Source organism: Leuresthes tenuis, unplaced genomic scaffold (genome assembly GCF_036924035.1).
Source record: "Leuresthes tenuis unplaced genomic scaffold, fLeuTen1.0.hap1 SCAF_4, whole genome shotgun sequence".
NCBI classification, from domain to species: domain Eukaryota; kingdom Metazoa; phylum Chordata; class Actinopteri; order Atheriniformes; family Atherinopsidae; genus Leuresthes; species Leuresthes tenuis.
In genome coordinates, this window is record NW_027325358.1 from 25944698 (window position 1) to 25962504 (window position 17807).

At 42.3% G+C, this 17807-nt stretch overlaps 1 protein-coding gene across 3 annotated transcripts in view; it reads right to left on the minus strand.

Annotated features, from left to right (window-relative positions):
- Nucleotides 1–2504: 2504 nt before the first annotated feature.
- tnrc6c2 (trinucleotide repeat containing adaptor 6C2) overlaps nt 2505–17807 on the minus strand; it is a 47274-nt gene continuing 31971 nt past the window's right edge. For 2 of the 3 annotated variants that reach the window (XM_072383453.1, XM_072383451.1), the window contains 17 exons: nt 17255–17458; nt 16478–16644; nt 16280–16357; nt 15963–16020; nt 15578–15732; nt 15209–15355; nt 14022–14183; nt 13561–13680; nt 13168–13251; nt 12435–12717; nt 11926–12081; nt 11218–11409; nt 10524–10673; nt 9492–9707; nt 8492–8565; nt 8111–8250; nt 2505–7511 (listed from right to left, as the gene is read on the minus strand). In XM_072383453.1, coding sequence (XP_072239554.1) covers nt 7163–7511; nt 8111–8250; nt 8492–8565; nt 9492–9707; nt 10524–10673; nt 11218–11409; nt 11926–12081; nt 12435–12717; nt 13168–13251; nt 13561–13680; nt 14022–14183; nt 15209–15355; nt 15578–15732; nt 15963–16020; nt 16280–16357; nt 16478–16644; nt 17255–17458 — 2735 coding nt within the window. In that variant the 3' untranslated portion in view covers nt 2505–7162. The remainder of the gene's footprint in view (nt 7512–8110; nt 8251–8491; nt 8566–9491; nt 9708–10523; nt 10674–11217; nt 11410–11925; nt 12082–12434; nt 12718–13167; nt 13252–13560; nt 13681–14021; nt 14184–15208; nt 15356–15577; nt 15733–15962; nt 16021–16279; nt 16358–16477; nt 16645–17254; nt 17459–17807) is intronic. The other variant, XM_072383452.1, reaches the window with a different exon arrangement.

Consider the following 17807-nt stretch of genomic DNA (forward strand, 5'->3'; position numbering starts at 1 on the left):
GCTGTAGTAACTACAGCAGCAAAGGGTAATGTTAAAGGTTTCGAACCCAAGCTAGCCAACATCGGATTAGTTTAGCTTGCTAATCGGATAGTTTTAATGTCAGCAATAGTCAAACTTGCTTTCCCAACATATTCGTTTTCATAGTTTTGAGGTAACTTAACCTTGTCACATCAATGACAAAACATTAATTACAACGATGAGACGTATGCAAACTGTTTCGCAGGAAAAAAAGGGACAAGACGACAAATAACAGCCAAGAAAATTTGTAATTTATTAATATAGTCTGAAAGAAGCTCCATAAACCATGGAAACTTTTTTTTCAATGCATGTTTTTAACAATCACATTCTATGAGGAGAAAAAAAATTACATTAAAAGCCACAAATTTGCATTTCAGTTACAGACATTTTTCCTTAATGCTTTTTTTTTTTTTTTTTTTTTAAATTTTCCCTCAAAGTAAAGAGAAAGGGAAAGGCAATGAACCCCCAACTCCCTGACCCACCCACCATCCTCCCCTAAGAAAAAAAATCATGGGTATTTTTTTTTCTCTTCCTTTCAGTACAACCCACAGTGCTTTAGCAGAAGGATAAGCGCTCATTGGTTAAGGAGAACACAGCATGATGATGCAATGTAAAGTTTCGCTAAAGCGTTAATTGACGCTGGAGGTGGGAGGGGGCTTGGGAAGGGGGATGAACGACAAAACAAAAACAAACCAACCCTACATCAAACCCTGAATCCCAAAGTGTGAGTCAACAAACGCCTGCCGTACAGCAGCAGGTGTTTGGACTCGTCCCACCCACTTGTGCATAGATCATGATCCTTTAAAAACCAGCTTTATTCCTCCATTTCAACCTCCTTCTGAAACCCACCTGTTACACGTTAGGAAATCTCTCAACTACTGACGACCTGTCACAGGAACTATAATGGACACGAGAGATCATTTCTTTTAAAAAGAAAGAAAGGAAAAGGCTTGCACAATACTCCTGAACAACAGGATGGAAATTTAAAGAGGTCAAAATGTACACATCTTTTTGACAATCAAACCATTGTTCATCGTTTCAATGTAAAGCAATTTCTACATAGATTTCACACGTAAAGCGCTCCACTTTTCTCAAAAATGATTCTCAGTCTTATTTGGTAAATATGTAACTTGCTACTAACATTAAAAAAATTGTTTTAAAGAGACAGTGGTACTCTATATCCCGTTGACTCATACTTCAGTGCTTGTTTGGAGTTGAGTAGTTGTAAGTTGCTTTTTTTTCTCCCCTCCCCCACACAAACATTAAACCAAGAAATGATGGAGTTGGTAAATGGAACCCTGGCCTTCCTGAGACGATATCCACATCTTTTTTTACATTTTTTTTCTTTTTTTACGAGTGTGCAAGATCGTGAGCAAACTGCGTCGCAGTATCACAGAAAACATCAAATCACAACTTAATACACACAAAGATAGCCACTGAGAGAGAAATTAAAAGTTTAAAATGTGACACAACACTGATCAATCCCAGAGTTCTGAAAGTAGCATAAATCTCCATTTTGCAAGATTCTCCGTGTCCGCAGTTGGTGGAAGATGAAATTTGTCCTTTCACGACGTTCCCGTTATAAAGTCCTATTTTTCCTTGAACTTTGGACAAATGAAATGCTTGTAAACGACAGGTGGCTTTTTTGCGAAAACAAAGACAGAAAAGATAGGCACCGCTGAAATGAGTCTTGTAACAAACTCACCTCCCACGCTTTATCCCTTTCCACTTCTCTATCACGTTAACATTGGGAGTACTAGTCCTTCTACAGCTATCTATGGCCACAGTTTTTCGTTTTTTTTTTCTTTCCGATCCCTTTTTTCTGGTTTTTAATATTTTTTTTTTCCTTTTTTAAATTTTTTGTTTTTGCTACATTTTTTTCTCCCCATAATTGAAACAAAATGGTGCAATACTCAATGATAATCCCCGTACTGGATTATTCAACAATAAAAAGCCACTATAAGGTTGATAACTTTTTTTTTTTCTTTTCTTTTTTTTTTCAAACAGACAGAATGGGGTGGGGGGTGGGAAATAAAAAGTCCTTGAGTAAACATGTACACGTGAATTGTCACCATCGCCCCTCTGTACTTAGTTTAATTTTGCCTACGATTAGCTGAGTGAGGGGCAGAAGACACTCAGTGCAACGTTAGAAGATAACGTCCATCAGAACAGATTTTGACAGAACAAAAAAAGGAAAATTTAATAACAGACATAATATAACACACTGAGTGGAGCATAACAGCAGGCCATGTGCCCTGCATACACAGTTTCTTTAGTACACATTCATACAAACATCTGACTTTCAAGCACACATCTATGACCCCCCCCCCCCCCAAAAAAGATTTTGTATCTGTAACCTAATGCAATACATATCTGATATTCTCTAAAAAGCCCGTAAGTGTACCTGCCAGATGGACAGAAAAAGAAATAATTACTGACTTCACATTATGTTATTGGCGCTCATTGATTCAAGTATTTTTGTTCAATTTCTTTTGTCTTGATATGTCTGCGATTTCTTTTAACAAGTGGGTAAAATATGCATCAGACCAGGTGCTTCATGTTGGGCTTTAAGACAGGCTAATTAACAAATACACACATATACAGTACAAGCACTTCAGAGTACTGTAGCATGTCATCAAAACCGGAACGTGCATATCCGTCTCCACGTAAGAAAGACGTAGCTTTCGGTCAGTCAAGTATCAGTTTACACCCGACCCAAAACCTTTCCTCTGCATCACTTATTTGCGGGGGAAAAAAATACATATTGCTCTTTTTCAGCTGTATTAAACCAGGACCTTTCGAACTAAACTGAAAAGTTTCAGAGGTTACGATCCAAGAAGTCTGAAGAGGTGACGCCACATAGTACTCACAGTATATATATGCCATGTATACACATATACTGCTATGTAGAACAGAGCTGTAGAGAGGGGAGCCTCTCAGTGCTGGTGCAGCATGGGAAACACCCTTAGCTGTCAGGGTTCTCCAGTTAGTACAGGATGCTGGGAGGTCCTCGGCTATTGGGTCTGTCTGAGCTTGGATCAAGGCAGTTACAGAAACAGGCAATAGTGATTTTTGCTTGTGTGCTGCAGGACTCAAAGTCCCGAAAGGTAGCCTTTTCCTGTATATTTTATTTATTTATTTTTTTTTATTCATTTTTAAGACGTTGTACCTCTTGAAATGTGCCTCTCCCCTCCTGCTGCTGCAGAACGAGAGAGTGAGGCTGATACAGTGGCCCGAGCCATCTGGGTCTGTGGAAATGTACAGTTCGGTGGGCCTGCTTTGAGCAGGACACAAAACACAAAACAAGATAAATACAGCATCCACAAAACGGAGCCCCGGTCAACATTCCCACCACCTTTCAGACGCCGGTGGCAGAGGCTGAGGGGCCGGAGACGTTTCAGCTAGAAGTGCAGAGCTTTAACATATTATAGATCTTCTTCTTTTTTTTTTTTTCATTTAGATTTTGTAGCATTTTTAAGCTTTTTATGTCAAACTTCATAAAAATGACGTTAAAATGCAATTTCATTTTTGGTTTTAAAAAAATATGTACCCGGGATTACCCATTATCAACTGTGCACTGTAGCAAACTGGAACCCCCAAACTGAGTTAATATTTTCTCCTTAGCATGGGGCATTCCCCACAAAAAGCATTAAAAAAAAAAAAAAAAAATCTCAGCCATCGAAGGGTGTGATGCTGCCGCTCTTTTTTTGATCCCTCCTGTCCCCCCCTTGCACCCTCTGCTAAGGTTATCAAAGCTCCTCCAAACAGAGAAAAGAAGTGCTCTCTGAACAGATACAGTATGACACAGCTAATCCATATTGGCACAATATATTGGCATCTCCTACACACATGCCCCCCCAAACAGGAACAGTAGACCAACCTTTAGGGGAACAAAAAAAAAAAAAAAAGGGTTCATAACAAGCCTTTTTCCCTTCCAATAAGGATTCATTCAATTTCAAGGCATGAGCTGAAAATTTCTCTAAGCTTTTGTTGCTTCGATGGCCTTTTTTGTTTGCTCTCACAGTAGAGAGGACTGATGCGGAGAGCTGCGTCTCATACTTGCTATCATCAACTCCCCTACCCTGAGATCAAGCTGGACAGAAGTGTCTTCAGCGCAGAGAGAAAGGCCAACCTTTGATCGTGTGTTTTCACTTTACTATGACAGTGTTCTAGTGGCTTAGCCTGACTTTACAGAGGCTGTGGCCATTTTGAAGTGCTGACAGGAGCGCACAGGGGACAAAGTCAGGTTTGGCGTGCTGTAAAGGGGCCCAGCCTCTAGTCTTTTGCATAGAAACGGATAAAGGGGCCTGTTGGTGCCTGGTCAGGGGAGGGCTACTGGGTCTGGCTGAAGTGGAGGAGGTTATAGCGTAGCAGCTAGGCAGAAGAGGAAGGGGGGGGGACAGCCTGCAGGCAGGCGGAGCAGCTTGGAGCGGCAGACACCCACAATCCCATCTGAGACACCGTATTTTTACACATCTCAAGATACTACCTGGAAGTACTACAGAATACTGTCAAACACAAAAGCATGAGCAGTTAAAAACAATAGACAATCAATAACGGTCTGTAGTATTGATCCTCATTTTGCATTCAACACACAGGATGAACATACAGAGGCACCTCTGACCAAAGTGTTTCTGCATATGAACAGTGAAGGGCTAGTTCAGCAGCCAGTATCTTAATCACAATATAACACACTGAAATAAACCAAACAAACAAAACAAAAAAACAAAAAAAAAAACAAGAGTCAAATGATTTTCTCCAAAGAATACAAAGTACACTGGCAAAAATTCCAGAAATATGACTATTACATCTTCCAGCTAAAGTGATCTTTGTGTCAGAGAACTGAGAGATGGGGTTGGGGCGGCAGGACGACAGCAGGGTCGAGTGGTGGCGGGCCCCCTCCCCCGTTGGAGATGCCGCGTGTGGCATAGAGCCGTGATTGGCCAGTCTGGGGGGTTGGGGGGGTCTTTCTTGCCAGACGGAGGGAGGGTCAAGTGGAGCCCAGGAGGAAGTTCTGCACTGTGGGGCTGCCGCCTGACACCCAGAGGACCACAGCAAAGAGGCACTCAGTGGACACTCCCACACCCCACTCCACTCCTTCCCGACTCCCCCGCACCTGCTGGCTGGCAGGCCGGCGGGTGTCGGAAACAGCTGACATTGCAAAGTCTAGTGCCTCCAAAAAGAACAAGGCGAACAATTTTGGAGTAACAGTGATATTCATTTTTGATATAGTTCAAAGGAGGGGCGAAAAAAAACAACAAGCCCCAAAGTCTGATGGTACATTTCGGTTGTGTTTCCCTTCATCCTGCTACCGAGGAACAACGGCATACACATTTCCATGGAATCGATACAGTACGTAAAAGAGCAGGAATCGATTCTTTTTTTTTCTTGTTGGTTGCAATGTTTTTGCTGCTCCTATTTTTGATTTATTGGATTGCAGTTGAAGCGATTTGCTCTTCATAAGTGCTATGATCAAACCCTTTGAATTTATAAAAGCCTCCGTCTCTTCTGTTTGTACAGTACCAAGCGCAAGGAACACTCGAAGGTCTACTGCATTAGGATTATTTGGTATTGTGCCAGATACCCAGAACCATCCAATCCCACTGTGGCTTCAGTCTCTGTTGGGTGTGGCTGTGGCACGCAGAGAGGAAGTGTGCATCGTTGTGTACCCAGTGTCACTTCGTAGTACACTTTGCCGCGTGCACAGTTCTACAGCTGCTTCTTCCTCTTTGCAAAGTTTTCCCAACAGTTTCAGAGGGGTCTGGAGGCCTGGAGGGAATCCAAGTTTTGAAAAGGGGTAAGGTTTTTTTGTTTGAAGTTCCAAAGTCTTTTTGCTGAAATCAGCAACAATCACAAAAAGACAAAAAAAAAAAAAAAAAAAACGGAAAAAGAGGGAAAAAGAAAGAAAAAGAAAAAAGACAAACCAGCTCCGGTGGAGTATGGACGGAAGAAAAGTCGATGCTGTATATTGCACAATGTTACAGTCACATGAAAATAAAACCAAGTACATTTTTTTCTTTCCCCTCAGAAAAACTGGCTGATCGGGGAGGCTTTAGGAAAAAAAACAACAAAACACTGGACATTAGAAAAATTCAACAAAGCACCAGTAAAGCGACTGGAGTTCAGGCTGAAGGTGACCAGAAGGATCTGAGTCTGCAGGTGTAGATGATTAGATTCCACCGGACATACACGTTCATAAGGAAACGCAGAGCAAGGTCAACAATTAATATTCTCTCAGCTTATATTTTTGCGATAGGTGTAAAAAATAACCGTTGGGATTTACACCTTAAAAATGACAAAACATTTAACAGCTGCGTCAATCCCTTTGAGAAGAATCAAAATAACTGAGCAGATGATTGGTAGTGCCAGTCATGCGGCCAGGCCTTCTTACTGCCGGTGACAGAGTTGGTCACCAGTCGTGTTCCTGTACCACTTTGTTGGCTCAGAGGTGAACTGTGCAAGATTTCAGCTATTTCTTCAGTTACAAAACAAACTAAAAAAAGGCGGCTTGGGAAGGACCTGGGCCAGAGAGCACTTAAGGCTAATATTAGTGCTGAGAAACAAACATTAACATAACTTATAAAGGTCTTTGAACAACATCATTGGCCATGGATATGGAGGGAATGGTTGTTAAAGTGTTATTTTGGGATGATTAGTTTTTTTGTTTGTTTTTTTTTTTTTTTTTTTTTTTCACAGGGTAAAGGAAAGTCTTAGATGGCAGCTTTGATTGCTTCTTTTAAAACTCTTCACACAGAATGTCATGTATATTTATGGAAAAAAAAACCTTAAAAACTCTTTAAAAGTTACTTTGTGTTTTGACTCATTTCAGTTACTTTTATATGATGCATTTTAAAAATACTGAAAGGGAAAAAAAAAAAGAAACGGTAAACCAAACAAAAAAAGAACACAGTGAAGCAGAGGCATGGGGCTGTAAAGTCTGTTAGGGACCCCCAGGCTTCTGATTCACAACTCACAGATCAAGACAGTTTAAACTGATACTGATTATCGCCACATGATTTGCTTGGGTTTTGCTCTTGCTTATTTTGACCACTTTTTGTTTGGAGTTTTTCCTTTCCCAACCTCACCGCCCACCGATGGCTTTACATGACACGGTGGAGGTGGGTTAGCGCATCGGGGCACCGTCCTACATGGACTCCCCGCTCAGCAGATCTCCAGGCAGCAGGGTGTTAATAGAAGTGGGGCTCCCGATGACGCGGGCGTCCTCTCCACCAGGCGGTCCCCACAAGCTGGAGTGCTGGGGGAACCCGCCCCACAGCAGATCGCCCCCGTTGGCCTTGCCCCCACCAGCGCCGCTGCTCCATTGGCCCATCGAGTGGGACTGATTTGCCCCGCCCATGCGATTCTGATTGGTTCCCGGGTTAGCATGCCAGCTCGTGGTGTTTGCCCCTAGCGACTGGCCTTGTGCAAAGAAGCGGTTAACCTCCTCCTCCCCAGCGAACTCTGCCAGGATTGTGGTGTTTCCAAGCACGCACCTACAGGACAGAAGAGAAAAAAATAAATACAATCTCTCAGAAACAAACAAGAAACTGTTGGCTTTAAGGTTTCCTCACAGTGTAAAAAACAGGCCTACATATTCAAGTGGGACTGTTGTTTCTTTGGGTGTTTTTGCTATCATTCATTACTGTGAGCTGCCGTATCCACATTTCCAGCTGCTGTTAATAAAAATGGGGACATACATCTTCTATTTTGTTTCCACGACAACCGAACATGATTGAGGACTCCTTTGACACAGGAGTGAGACAGCGTGTGGTCCTGCAGACTACATCCATGCTGGGTTTTTCCCCCTGTTATGTGATCACAGCAGGAATCACTAATAATACATTGCAGCTGACTGCAGCGTGACTAGCCACCCCCTCTTTTCATGTGACTCTCCATATACAAAAATAACGCCGTCAGAACTTATTCTGAAGCGTTCTCAGGAGGGGAAACAAGAAGACAGGAGAATCTGAGGTTTTCCTGAACTCTTCCTCATTTTTTGTTCTGCTTCGCTTGACACACAAACGAAGGTGAAGTTTTCCTTTTATTTTTTAAAGCCCTCCTTCGCTTTGTAAGAGACTTTGCTGAGGCTTACATGTGCAGGGACTTCTGGGCTTTGGCAGCCTCGTCCTTAGAGCTGTAGCGCACCACGGCGTTCCCCTGGGTCAGGTTGAGATGGAATGTGATCAGGGGTCCGTGCTGCATGCACAGCGTCCGCAGAGTTGATCCATCGATCTGATGTACGCAAGGAAAAAACAACACTGAGACCCAGTTTCAGAGCCATTCATGCATTTCACTCTCTTGCACGCCATCTGCCCTCTAGCTTCCTTGTTTATTTTCACTTTCGGGCTTTTCATTGTAATCATTGTTTCGTCACTTCAAATCTAAAAATACTCACTGAAGATAATCGCTGTGAGTTCACTAACCTAAACCTTTCGGATTATTTACTGTAACAGTTTGAGAACACAGCACATACTTGCGGGGTGAGATTCCTCAGCACCAGCCAGCTGCTGGTCCTGTTCGAGCTGTCAGTGCTCCACGTGGTTCCTTCTACAACACAAATGCAGACACATCCAAGTAAAAATCTGCTTTAGTATCGAGTGTTTGACTATAAAAAAGCAAAGCAGCTACTTTCCAAAAAGGTCACTTCCTGCAAAGCTGTGTGTGCTAGATTGTCTTAGCTACTGTGATTCTGTTTAAAGGCAGATCTGGGTCAGTTCAACTGTAGAGAGCTTACTATTATCTACTTCCATGCGTAGTTCTAGTCAGTCTTTCATCTATGTAGCAAGAGTACAAATCTATATGCATGTGAAGTCAAGACAAGGTCACAAAGTTCTTATGTATAAATGTGGCTTCTGCAGTAAACCTCAAAATGTCAGTTTAACAGGGCGTGTTCCACAGGATTTATGAAGCCTGTGTTGTGAATGTACAAATGCACCTGTGAGCACATCTATGCATCTTCAGTCAGGCCTGTTTTCTAAGGGTGTGAAGTGCATCGTAAAGTGCATGATTTCTGTCAACGTCTGCATTTTGCCTTTCACAGATAATGTCCCAATCATTTTTCAGAAAGCCTAGAGAACAATTACTTGAGTCCATTTTCAAGATTTCAACAGTCTGAAATCTCAGCATACAAAGTCTAAGATGTCTCAATGAGATGGCTCTGAACTGGTTTCGAAATTATTAATGTAGAAAACATAATGAACTGGTTTGAGCTGGCTTGAAAGCATCTAATCATGTTTGCGATCTCTGCAGGGTGGTTGATGTTGTTTACTGGCATCCTCTGGTTACAGATCGGACAGGGTTTAGAATGATAAAACAGACGGCATTTGGAGATAAACACTTTCTCACAGCTCTGAATGTCATACTGCAAGGTTAAAGAAAAAAAAAACTTAAAGTGAACCTGAAAAATGCCCAAAGAGTTTGTATCGATGGTTTTTCAATTTCAACGGAACGTAAAAATAAAAACTTGTGCTCACCAGAGGAGTAGGAACCACTCCAATTTTGAGCCAGGCCCAATGAGTTCCCACCCCAAGTGGAAGAGGGCTTGGTGTTGGTGAGGCCTGGTGGGGGCCGGGAGGGGGCTGTGGAACCGCGAGGCCCCTGAGGGACTTTCCATAGCTCGTGTGACAGAGAAGCTTGGCTCTGAGAGATGGGGCCCGGGGACCAGGTGGACTTCAAGTCAGATAGTTTACCTTTAAACAGAAAAAAGAGAAAATCTGATTAAAGACAAAGTAGTAAGATGCCGTCTACTTGCAAAAGAAAGGCTTTCTTCCAAATGTTTATGGAATAATGCTTACGATTCAGTTAAATTAAATCAGAAAAGCTGCCTAAGCTGTCCAAATGTAGTCAGAAAATGCCACATACAGTGCATGAGTCTGCAAAAGGCTACCGTACCATTAGAAAAGTTCCCCCACCCCATCTATTTTTTTTTCTAAAAAAGAAAAGAAAAAAAAGAAAAGAAAAGCAGGGTTAATTGCTACTTCGGTCTTCCCTAAAAAACAATGAACAGAAAAACAAGTTTGTAATTATGGAAAGGAAAAATCCCCACACATGACTTTCATAAAGCATTCACACAACACAGAGCACAGGGTGTGTACTGAAGTTAGCACCAGCTGGGTGAGGCATGCTTTTTTTGTGGCTTTGGTAGCAGGAGGCACAGAAGGTTAACAGTCACCAAGGCTGCTGTTTAGGTGAAGGTGTTGCCTTAAGGTACAAAAGTAACAGATCTATGTGTAAGAAAGGTCCCACGCACACACAGATCAGGGGTGGCTGCGCTGTCTCCACTACAGGACGACAGGCTGAAAGAGCTAGAATAGTCACTGCTGTTCGGAGGCAGAGACGCATTCTGAAGAGGAGAAGTTTGGGAAGTGGCTACATTGTTGTAGAGATCCAAGTGTTGTAAGCAAAGATGGACAACAAACAAACAAAAAAAGCTTCATGATGATCGATCTTGTCTTTGAGGTTTGTGGCGTAGTAGAACGCGCCCTTTTTTCTATTATTTTACATACCTCCATTTCTGTCACGCAGCAGGTATCGGTTAACATCGTGGATGTTGGTGTTGATGGTGGGACCGCTGGGGACGCTGCCAGGGGTCATATTTGGGTCATTCTCGGGGTCAATGTTCTGAAGGCCCTTCCATGGCACGCCTGGGCAGAACTCTAAGGCATAAGAAGAATTCACTGAATGAGGCGTGTTCATTAAACAACATGATCGGACGATCCAGAGCTTCAAAAGTGCCATCTCATGGCCTCTCATGGTTTCTTCATCATTTTTTCTGTCTAATCCACCTGCTGTACCAATCCGAGAACATGTGTCTCTTTACCTTCTTCTACAGCAGCTGCTGCACTAGCCGACACACTTAGAAGTCCCAATAAACTGCAGTTAAACATCAAAATCAGAGTTTGGATTGAAAACATTTTGACATTTCACAGTGGCAGAAGCACAGGTGTAAAAAATAACATTAATTATTCATCTTTTCTACCTTACCTACACAGTCTTATGCTGACTTGTTATATCTGGCTTTAACGAGCCCAAAGCTGATCTTAATGTATCTGTAACATCTGATTTTCTGCTACTGTGGCAAGTCAAAAAAGGGGTAGTGGGGGTAAAAAAGGTTTGTTGCTAAAATTTTAATTAACCTAAGTTTGCCAGCATTAACAAACAGACAGACAGAGATTATTAAAATGATCATTTCATCCTCACCTGGGGGCCAATTAATGTTGGTCCCATTTGAGATTTTTTCATTGGGGCTCTTGCCTTGGCCCCAGTTGTCAGGGGGGACCAGGGAGCTGGTGTTGGACTCAGAGTTGGAGATTAGATTGTAAGGGCTGTATGAGTCCTCCAGCTGGGGAGGCTTCCCAGGTGGAACCAGGGTCGAGGCAGCAGATATGGCACCTGGATGGATAAACAGAGTTCTTTATATTCCCCTCAAAGAGAAGCCGTAAACACTCAGTGAGGTGCAGATGATGGGAACACACACTTGTGAGAAAGATACATTCTCAAGTGGCACAAAATTAATCTAAATATTACAAAAATGACATATATGGTTTTATATTCAAGGGCCTAGCATTTCCACATTTATACTTAATAAAAATGTGGCATATAAAAGCTTCAGCTGCTTCTTACTGACTTGTTTCTACTGGTGGATGCCACTCTGACACCTAACAAAAGATTTCCCAGGATTTCAACTAGAGAATGAGTATGGATCAGAAGTGCACCAGCTTGAGAGATGTCTGTATGTACGCCACTGTCAGTAAAACATCTACATCACTTTGACATGACGCAGGAGTTTGTCTAATGCAACTCGTGTGAGACAGAGTCAGAGTGAAGTCGGTTTCGTCTGCAGCCGTTTTCGTAAATTGGCCGTGTATGGAGTAAGAGCACGCTTCCCCGTGCGCTTCTGCTACCTACCGTGCTTACTGAGGTTATTCTCCAGGTTTGAAGAATTGCCAGAGAGGTTGTCTATGGAGTTGGTGTGTGTCCACTGGGACAGGCGGGACTGGGGCTCCTTCAGGGACAGACCCCCAGCGTCCATGCAGTTTACATTCATGTTTGGATTCAGTCCAGCTGCACACAAAACGCACGCATCTCTCAGTCGTCTTCTTTATATGCAACATCATCACAGTTTTAACTTGGGGAAATGACATTCAAATTACATCCAAAAGGGGAAATTCAAATGACTCAATAGAGCGGTTCATTGTGTGACGATGGCTGATTATATAATATGATTTCAGACACTGAAAATTATGTTTTTCTCAAAGAAAAATTAGGATGTGGGAATATCTTTTTTTTTTTTTTTTTTTAACTTTGCAGATTTATCAGCAGTTCACAAACTTCTTTCAATGATTGTTGACATATTGAGCATATTTTCATGGCTGCAATTATTTTCAACTTGTATGTCATCCCTATCCAAGACTCACAAAGAGGGTAGGTGCTGTAGGCATTGGGCGAAGACGGCGGCTCTTTGGTGTGCAGTGTGTCAGCGAGGCCCGGAGCCTGGTGTGAGCCACTGAAGGGGTCCAGGGTTGATTTTCCGTGGCCAGAGCCTCCGGCAGGGCCAACGGGGGGATGCAGACCAGCAGAGGAAGAGGAGGAAGAGGAGGAATGAGAGGGAAGTTGCTGCTGCTTCATCAGCAACGCCTGGTACAGCTGACGCTGGTGCTGCTGGATCTGCTGCTGCATGTTGGTGATTGTACGCGCAACCTTGGAGAGATGAGAGCGACTGTCAGAACCGGGCATGAAAAAAGAAAGGCAAGCCAAGCAAGATGATCAAGTGAATCATTTCAATAGGACAATAGATGAAAAAATAAGATGAAGAAGGAGAAGGGTAGAGGGAGGAAAACAATTCAGCTTTGAAAGGAGAGAATGAGAAAATGAGCATATCAAGCACTTGTTTTGTTTAGAAAAGCATCTTTTAGCAGCTCGTGAACAATGGAAGAACAGTTGACCATGTTCAGTGAGAACTAAAAGTTAGACATCTAAAAGTTTAGACAGCTCCTGTCATGACAATACATGTTTTCCCCTTGGTTGTTATAGCAACATGTTAGAATGATGTTGTGTCACAGTGTTGTGAGACAGGACTCGCAGAAGGTCACGCACATGAAATGACTAGCTTCACTCTTTCTTGTGGTAACAATGCATCTGCTTACTCACTTGCTGCTCTTGTTGCCTAATGGGGCCGGAAACATTGCGTTGCGCCTGCATCATCTGCTGCTGGATTTGTAAACGCTGGTACGCCTGTATTAAGGGAACAAAACCAACACAAAGTTAGAACAATAAGGAGAAAACAGGGCAGCAGAGAGCAGACAACCTTCTTGATATGCTAAATCCATTGTTACATCAGTCTGTTTCTGCTCAAAGACAACAGTCTTTGCTCTCAACAAGGTGTTTATCATTAGAAATAGAATAGAAAAATTCAATACACAATTCACATGAAATACTGGCCATTTGTTTTATTTATTTATTTTTTTTTACACTGAACTTGGTGTAATCTGGCTGTTTTTTATTTGCGCTACAAATCCGGCGAAAGGAGGGGTGGTGCCTCACCATTTGCAGCTGCTGAAGTTGGTACAACAGGGTCATTTGTTGAGGGTTTATTGGTGAAGTTAAAAGTGCAGGGTTAAGACCAATGTTTTTTGCTGCAAACTGCAAGAGCTGTGCTTGGACCTGGCAGGAAGGAAGGCAGAGAAAAACAAAAAACAAGAGAAAAGATGACAAGAGAGCTTTTGCACATCACAACAGCTGCACCTAGTGGCAAGATAAAAAGTATTTTGCAGCATCCCCAACAAACACAAAGTCAGAGGACTATTCTAACTTCTAACAGAGTATCACAGATTGAGAGAAAAAAAAATCTGAGAAAAGATAAACCAACTCAGAAATCATGGTTTACAGTAATAAATATTAAATAGTCACAAGACAAAAACTGTAATCTTTGTGTGTTATGAATGGATATGCAGTACCTCCATGTAATTAATATAACACGTGCATTGCCATGTGTGTGTATCTACCTGAGGGGAGAGAAACTGAGGCACTTGAGCACGTAGATTAGGCTGGGAGGAGTTGAGAGGTGGCACTGGTGGCTGTGGAGGCTGCTGCTGCTGCTGCTGCTGCTGCTGCTGCATGACCCGGGTTTGTGCTGCTCCACTACTGCCAAACATTCCACTGGATATCTACGAGTACGAATCATAACAGCCCAATACACCCTCCAGTTATATTCCAATTATTACATCATCATAATAATCATTCAATCATTTCTCAATGATATTCCTCAAGCTTTTTAATCAAATTACTGCAGGCCTGGGTCACCAAATTGGAAAGAAAAAGGTATTTTTCAGAATTCCAGTGAGCGCAATACACAGTGCAGAGCACAAAGAGGTCAAGAACAGAGTCTAAGCATAAGAAAACTGACAGTTCATGCAGAACATGAGTAAGTGCACCTAAACTGGATGAAAAACATGCATACAAAACATGGACTGAAAACATTCGCAGCTTGCAAACCAAAACCTCATTTTTCCTTTTCCAGTTTTATTTAACCTAGCAGGAAGCTCAACAGTAATAAATGTTCAGGGTAACATGCATAGACTGTGTGCAAAAGCATAGACTGAACAATGAGAGCAGCTGGACTTTAGGAAAAAAGGTTTTTTTCCATACATCAAACTATCAGTGAGTGAAAGGTGGCTTTAGCCACATTTCCATAAAACTGGGGAGTTTTTTTTGTTTTATTCAGAGCAAAAAAGAAAACTGGCTGCTTACAGTCCCTCAAGGACATGGTGCATTTTCTGGGCCATGCCTGCTGCTGGGGGTGATACTTGATAAGGGCTTAGATATCTGATTTCACTTGGTGCTTCAGGGAAGGTCATTCACACTTAAGTGAGCAACAGATTTTGGGGAGAGTGTGCTGGTAGAGAGGTGTGTGTGACTCGGCTACGATCATCCCAGGCACACTTAAATTCTACTCAGTCAATGCAAAATACTTATAAATGCATTTTGCATCTGTCAATGCGTTCTATTGAAAGCAGCTGTCCAACTGAACTGTTGCCTTTATATTTTTACATGATTTGGTCCTAAATTGTAAACCAAAACTGTCTGTATCAATTCTACAGGTGAAAACTTTGCACACTTTATCTTGTCTACTCATTTATTTTGATAGTTTGAGCTCCACATTAAGATGAAGGAATAATAAAAACACAATTACCTGTCTGTTGTTCAAGTTTTGCATGGCCAGCCCCGGGTTGCCCTGTCCCAGACCCTGCCCAGAAAGGCTACTGTTGGCCAGGGGGAGCTTCAGGCTAGGGGAAGGCAAAAACGGTGATGGGGAGGCGTCATCTGACAGGACACCATCCTGGATCAGAGAAGAAAAAACACAACAGACCACAGGCAATAAATAAAAAAAAGTAAACAAAAGGATAATGAGCCATAATCAGTCTTCGTAACTGTAGAGAGTGAAGTATAGACCAAAAACAACAAAGCAGAGCAAGAATACCACCATGCATTTAAATTTGTCACTGAAACATCTATAATTTATGACATATATTTGGAGAAGATCAGATGATTGGTCACTTACTAATTTTCTCACCTTATCGAGAAAGGTGGCGCAGTCGGAGTGGTCTTTGGAGAGTGCAGAAGGCCGACACACTACAGGCTTGTTCATGCCATTGCTGTAATCGGACATGCCCATGCCACGCTTGTCCAGGTCTGTCTTCTTCTCTAGCAGGGCGGCTGGAGGCAGATAGGAGGATGTGAGAGGTTAGCAGTGGAAGCTGTTTTACTTCAACAAGTAATGTGCTGTAAAATATACATATAGATTGTCAACAGTAATGGCTAATATTACATTTATGGATGGCTCACTAATAATCTCAGCTGAATTGAGTAGATATAGTAACAATGTTGTTGTGCAATGATAAAATTCATATTTGTGAATAAAGCATCTCATTAGCTTGTTGACTTACTCATGGCCTGGTCAAGGTTCATATTGTTGCTCTTCAGTGCCTCCTCAGCAGGGTCTCTCTGTAACACATTGGTAATATATCTGTAACTGATATAACCTGACTGAGTTTTAGTCCTAGAAAGGGTTTGATATTGACATTAAAAGTTTAGCTGGCTGCATTTATCAGTGGGTGGTTAATGTGGCCCAGAAGTGATCGTGTTCCGTTTGTAAACTTTATACAAGTGCCTATATTTAATAATAATAACAAGAATAATAATGAAGACAGCGTTTTAGTGATGTCAGCATGAACATTTCTTTCTAAATACATAGTGTCCATACCGGAAAGCCCATATCAGTGAGCTGTTTGATGAGATGGTTCATGATCCAGGCCTCATCTGGCTTGCTGCCAATTTTCACCTGACAACACACAAGCAAAAACATTGTCAATTAACTTCTATGAACAACAAAAGTATTCCCAAATAATTTAAAGCACATCTACTGCTATGTTTCTGACCCATGTTAGACGCATTCTCTGACCTTGTTTGAACACTTCTTAGGTCCATTGCTCCAGGAATTACAAGAAGAACTACTCTCCTGGGAGGTGGGGCTGTTCCATACATCTCCATCCTCTGTGTCCCATTGGCTGGTTGACGTACTCATCTCCTCTCCTCCACTTCCCCAGCCATCTTGCATAGGTTTGGCGCCTGAAAACAATGAAATCAAAATCAAACTGAGGATATGAATAAAGAACGATTTTAAAATAACAAAAACTGCTAGAAATCTGGAGGGTGAGCAGAAGGGAGTTTTTAACCTGACCACTGGGTGTCACTGTTGCCGTTTGACATTCTGTGCCTCCCCCCTGCATCTCCCTCTATTTCAAAACAGATCAACCCTACACCACAACTAACCAAGATCTACTGATTCGTGGAATTGCTTTAATCCCAACTATATTCCCCTCAGATAGCACTAACAAACACCTTCACAGCTGGCACAAATGGTGCAGGTCTGAAGAAATATCCTGTTTTTATTCCCTAACTGAAGTGTGTTGTGCAAACATACTGCAATCTACCATCAATAAGTATTTTACAAGCTTCCACTGGCTAAGATTACAAAATCTGCTCAAAGGCTGAGGTTGAAAAGCTTCCACATTGTCATGTTCCACATCCCACCCAATCTCCAGTAATAACCACAACAGTACAGACTATCACCAAAATCCAAAGTAATTTTCACGATCTCCTCGTTTCTAAGATTGGGATTTGTGAGTGTGATCAGTAACTATTGCATTCACAAATATAAATCATTCTTAGATGTTACCTGGCTTGCAAGGTGCAGAACCTGTGGGTCCACTGGCCCTGACATAAGGTCCAGGGGGATCATGGCCACCGTCCCCCCATCCCTCTACACCACCTGTAGGCTTGCCCCAAGCAGAGGTACCATTGTCTACTGTTGATGTTGGAGCTGCTGGCTCTCCCCAAGCAGGCTCTGACATGGGCTGAACATTGGGAAGTTCCCCCCAACCTGGCAGAACAAAATACATATAAGACATTGACAAAATACACTTTGAGTTGCCAGCAAATGACAGCATATTATGACACAATGGTAGTCACTACATTACAAGATTATTAAAATGCATCCTCTCTTTCTTCTCAGTCTGTGCAGACCTTAGAAATGCTTTATTGGAACAATGGATAACAGTAGTCTTGAGCTGCCAATCGCCTCTCATACCAGCCTCTTCCCGATAGCAGCAATTTTCTTGACCACACTATTCTGGCTGTCGGGTGGCGTTTTTATGAATAATGAGAGGGAGAATAGGACAAATGAAAGCAGCAACTGGAGATAGGCCAGAGCCATAATTATCTCAGCTGAG